At 42.3% G+C, this 4,565-nt stretch overlaps 1 protein-coding gene across 1 annotated transcript in view; it reads right to left on the bottom strand.

The window, feature by feature from the left end:
• LOC101853371 (dynein heavy chain 8, axonemal) overlaps positions 1 to 4,565 on the bottom strand; it is a gene marked incomplete at its 3' end in the record, with an annotated part of 107,937 nt that overhangs the window by 40,169 nt on the left and 63,203 nt on the right. Inside the window, 5 exon segments of the mRNA XM_035968421.1 lie at positions 269 to 376; positions 1,545 to 1,631; positions 3,032 to 3,219; positions 3,625 to 3,803; positions 4,065 to 4,083. Of these exon segments, the coding sequence (XP_035824314.1) occupies positions 269 to 376; positions 1,545 to 1,631; positions 3,032 to 3,219; positions 3,625 to 3,803; positions 4,065 to 4,083 (581 nt within the window).

Raw genomic sequence — 4,565 nt, forward strand, 5'->3', positions numbered from 1 at the left:
CCCCTCTCTCTATCTATATATTATCTATCTATCGCTCTCTCTATCTCTCGTTCTCTCGTTCTCTCTCGCTCTCGTTCTATCCTCACTATTCTCACTCCTTCTTTTTACAGCTTTACTATCAGTATAATTCTATAGTAGCTCACATAAACAAAAAACATACACACCTGACACATCGACCACAAACACACTTAACACACACACACACACACACACACACACACACACACACACACACACACACACACACACACCTGATGCACATACACACCTGTTTAGAAAGTTGCTCCTCACACAGCTTGTATAGTGTGTAGAACTTCTGTGCCAAAATTATGTTCTCGATAAACCCACAGGAGGCCAATTTTACTCGCATTATGATCTGTTAGAAAAAAAACGCCGAACAAACATTTTGTAAAAGCATTGCTCAGTTTCTACACTGTCTCATACCTAATGAAAAGTGAGAAGCAATTAGCGTTATCGTTATTCTTCTTCTTCTATGGCTGTGCAATCAGATACGTGACGACCTCTTTGGGTTTGGTCCATAGTTCATCTAGTCCAGGCCGAATACTGTATTGCAGTAGCGGCTCGCGTATCAGGTCTGCGTGCCGGAACTCGAATAGTGCGTGTTGCAAGTCATTAGGACTTAGGACTGACACCACAGCTCGGGAACATGTCTGATGCAGGGCTTTCCCTAAGGAGATATGACTTAAGCATACGACTCTTTGCGTTGCACCGTGATTTCGACAATGTGTGTTTTCGTTTGCCTGTCCAACGCTGAAGTTTTCCAGGTATTAGAAGTTTCTCTCACCTTCAATCTCTGTACCTGCATATTATACCTGTATTTTTCTCTACGCCACAGAATACACGACAGTCAAGAAAAATGTGGTACCCGAGACTGACTGCACCAGAGAGCCGAGTCTTGGAACAAATAAATTCTACTCTTCCCAATTTCCCAGGAACGTTTTGTTTTACAAACTTGGTAGGCCCATGACCACCGACTTACGTTAATCTGTCCTCAAGCTGGGGGTTTTTTCGATTCGCTTTATAAAAATATTTTACACAATGAGATATATATGGCAGGGAAGAAATGGACACTTGGAGTTAAAGTTGTTCTGGTTCTTAATCAACAATAGGCATATCTGGCAGGATTGTTGGGAGGGAAGGAGAGGGGAGGAGGGGGGAGATGGGAAAAATCTTCGACTTATTGTGAACCTATCGCAGTTCTTGTGTTATTAAATCTTTTTCTTACACTAGTAAACTAGGTTCATTATTTTTTGTAATTTCCTTTCCGCGAGCAGACTACAAGAGTCAGCTTTTTCTAGCAGTTAACAAGATTCAGTTATGACATAGTTGTCAACTACAATTAACTTTTTCGAAGATAGCAAATCATTGTCGGGTGAAAAGAGGTTGTTTTGGACTGTGTCTTTATACTATGGAAAAAACAAAATAGCTGAAGAAGTAAGTGGTTGTTTATACAAGTCATTGTCTTGGACAGGTGACCGTTTGAGCAGGCACGACTAGCGACTGTATATAGTGTTTACATCTACCTGTCTGTCTGGCACCATCATGGACACGGTACGGAACTGTACTTTCAGGTTCTCAGGCAGCTCCTGTCTGCCCGCATAGCCCGGGTTCTGAGGAAGGAAAAAAAAAGGGGGGGGGGTGTAAAACGTTTGTTTAAGGTCTTAAACAAACTCATTGTTCAAACTCTTTCTAGCTATGGACAGTTTGATAAATACTCTGAGTTGTACATTGCTGTATATTGTTTGCTTACCCTTCCGACATAATTTAAATCTTTTAGGAGACAGGCTACTTCGATCGTACTCATTAGAACTGGGTGGGATACAAAATCCAAGAGGAAAGACTAAGACACTCGATATATTAGGCTTTCCAACGTGGAAATCGAACTCATGTCTTTTGCATGCAACATCAAAGAGCCTGACCAGTACACCACAGATACCGTTAGACTCTGAGATCGTTCAAGCGCCTAGTTCAGGATTTATTTTTGTAAGAGTTCTACGGCACTTGCAACACAATAAGGTCATATAAGTGCCGAAGATTAGAGGAGTTACAAGAGAGTAATAAACACAAAAAGAAGGAGGAGAGATAGGACAATAGATATTTGATAGGAAAGAAGGAGCAAACCACACCAGAGCACCCGCCAGCCACCCACGTAGTTCAGGATTTAGGAAGGTGTTGTTATGAGGGTAGGAGTAACCCCTTAGTGGATTAAGGCTTTTGTTTGGGAGGTGGCAGGTTTGTTTGTTTGTTTGTTTTTTGTTGTTGTTTTTTTTGTTTGATTGGGGGGTTGGGGGTGTCAAAAAGGAAACTGTGGAATGTTGTGTTGTTTTATTGCTGTTTGATTGAGTTTTGCATAGTCATGTATGTGTCTTTGGTGGCCATATGTTGAGTGACTAGAGTTTGTTCACACATGAAATCACAGAGATGACACAGGCTGTTAACCCTACCTCTTACCCTTGTCTAACCGTCTACATAACTACATGGAACATCTTTGTACTACTAGTCTAACTACATAACCCTATCTCTGACCTGTGTCTCTCTACATAACTACATGGACATTCCTCTAACCGCTAGGCCCATTCCATAACTCTTTCAAAATAACAACAGGCGTCGCGTCTGACCATGTAGCATGTGATTCATTACAGGTATTCAATTACTAATACCCAAACAACACAGTTCGATAATTCAGACGGTGGTTGTTTCAACCATGCCTGTAAGGGCCAACCCGTGCTCTGCAAGTGCTACAACATCCCAACAGATAGAAGGAGATACTAAATAGAAAGCTTGACCCCCCCCCCTCCTCCCTGCCCCATACGGGAATCGAACTCACGTATTCTGCTTGCTACGACAACTTGCGTAACCATTGTACCATAATAGTAATGGTAATAACTCGTCCGCCAATTTCTGACGAAGACCAATACATCCGCAGAGAAGAATATTTCTCCAGCGAAAGATAAGAATTTGAAGAATTCAAACTCCCACAAACCCACTGAACATATCCTACGTCACTCACCATGGTGAGGAAGATGCCAAACTCTGGGTTGAGGCTGACGTTGTCTCCGTCTGTGAAGATGAATTCCCTCTTCTTGTCTTTTTTGGCCGACAGCACAATGTAGATCTGCTGGGCCGCCACCGACAGCACGGGGAGCTCGATGCGGTTAAACTCGTCGAAACATCCCCACGAGCCCGACTGGGCCAAGCCTGGTGCAGGCAAACATTCTTTGATATGTGAGGGGGGATGAAGGGCCAATACTATTCCCATTAGCGATGTTATGCCATCACTATTCTTTGCCTACTATAGTTATTTACTCCATGACAAAAAATATGGGGATTTCTCAGAATTCACAGTTTGGGAGTAAATAATAATTTATAATTTAACGTTATTTAGGATAAGTCAGGCACACATTGCAATGACGCCAATACAAATGTGTATGCAAGTCGTGTTTGACCCAATGGAAATGGAATTCAAGAAGAAGGAAAAAAATCAGGTTTTAGACAACTAAGATCGTGGTTCTTCCAAAGGGAAAAATATTAAATATCGGAGAGCTCCAATTTTATCATGGTACTTGGAAGACCTTGTACGATAACTTGCTATTATCCCCTCACCTTTGTAAATACGGCCAAGCCCCCTGAAGTCCATCTGGTCGGAGCAGTTGAAGACGACCACGTACTTGCCCAGGCATCGGCCCATGTCTTTGGTGGTCTCGGTCTTCCCCGTACCGGCTGGGCCTGCCGGCGCGCCGCCCATGGACATCCAAAGGGCTTGGGCCAGCGTGATGTAGCATCTGAGGGGAGAAGGGTTTTTATTTTTTGTAAGTGTTTCACGGCTCTCATAACTGCATAAGGTCTTATGAGCTTGCAGGACGCATTAAGCATTTCAGTTTGGTAAAAAAAAAAAAAAATTCATTTTGCCCAGGTGTCGGCCGAAGCCTACTCTTATCGGTTTTCGGAACACCAAAGGATCTTTAACGTGCGCAACTTGCACGTGAGATTTCAGATATTTTTTCACCCTTATTCGAGAAGGCAAGGTGTTAGAGCTTACTTACCGTAAGATCAAGGGTGTGGCTGAAAATTTCCAGGTGTTTGGGATAACGTGATATAGCAATTGAGTTGTTGTTTAGCTTCAGTAAGCGTTTTACAACACTTGCAATTAAAATAGGTCGAAAAGAGTCAAAGATTAAAGGAGTTACTGAAGAGTAACATACAAAGAAAAGAAAGAGTGGAGATAAGGAAGATAGATGCTTGATAGCCCACACCAGAGCATATTCTATATTCTTTCCTGGGAAGACAGATGAGAGAACAGGGTGGGGAACGGTTTTGATTTTTTGTTGTTTTTGTTTTTTTGGGGGGTGCAAGTATTTGGACTAATTTTATGTAGCACCTCTGAGGGAGATGGGAAAGGAGTACATATTACGTATGTAATTAGTGGTAGGAAGAGATACACGCTCAGAGATACGTACACATAAATACAGTCACACACACCTTCTCTCATACACAGATACAAAACATGCACACACACACACACACACACACACACACACACAAAC

Source organism: Aplysia californica, unplaced genomic scaffold (assembly GCF_000002075.1).
Source record: "Aplysia californica isolate F4 #8 unplaced genomic scaffold, AplCal3.0 scaffold00058, whole genome shotgun sequence".
Taxonomy (NCBI): domain Eukaryota; kingdom Metazoa; phylum Mollusca; class Gastropoda; order Aplysiida; family Aplysiidae; genus Aplysia; species Aplysia californica.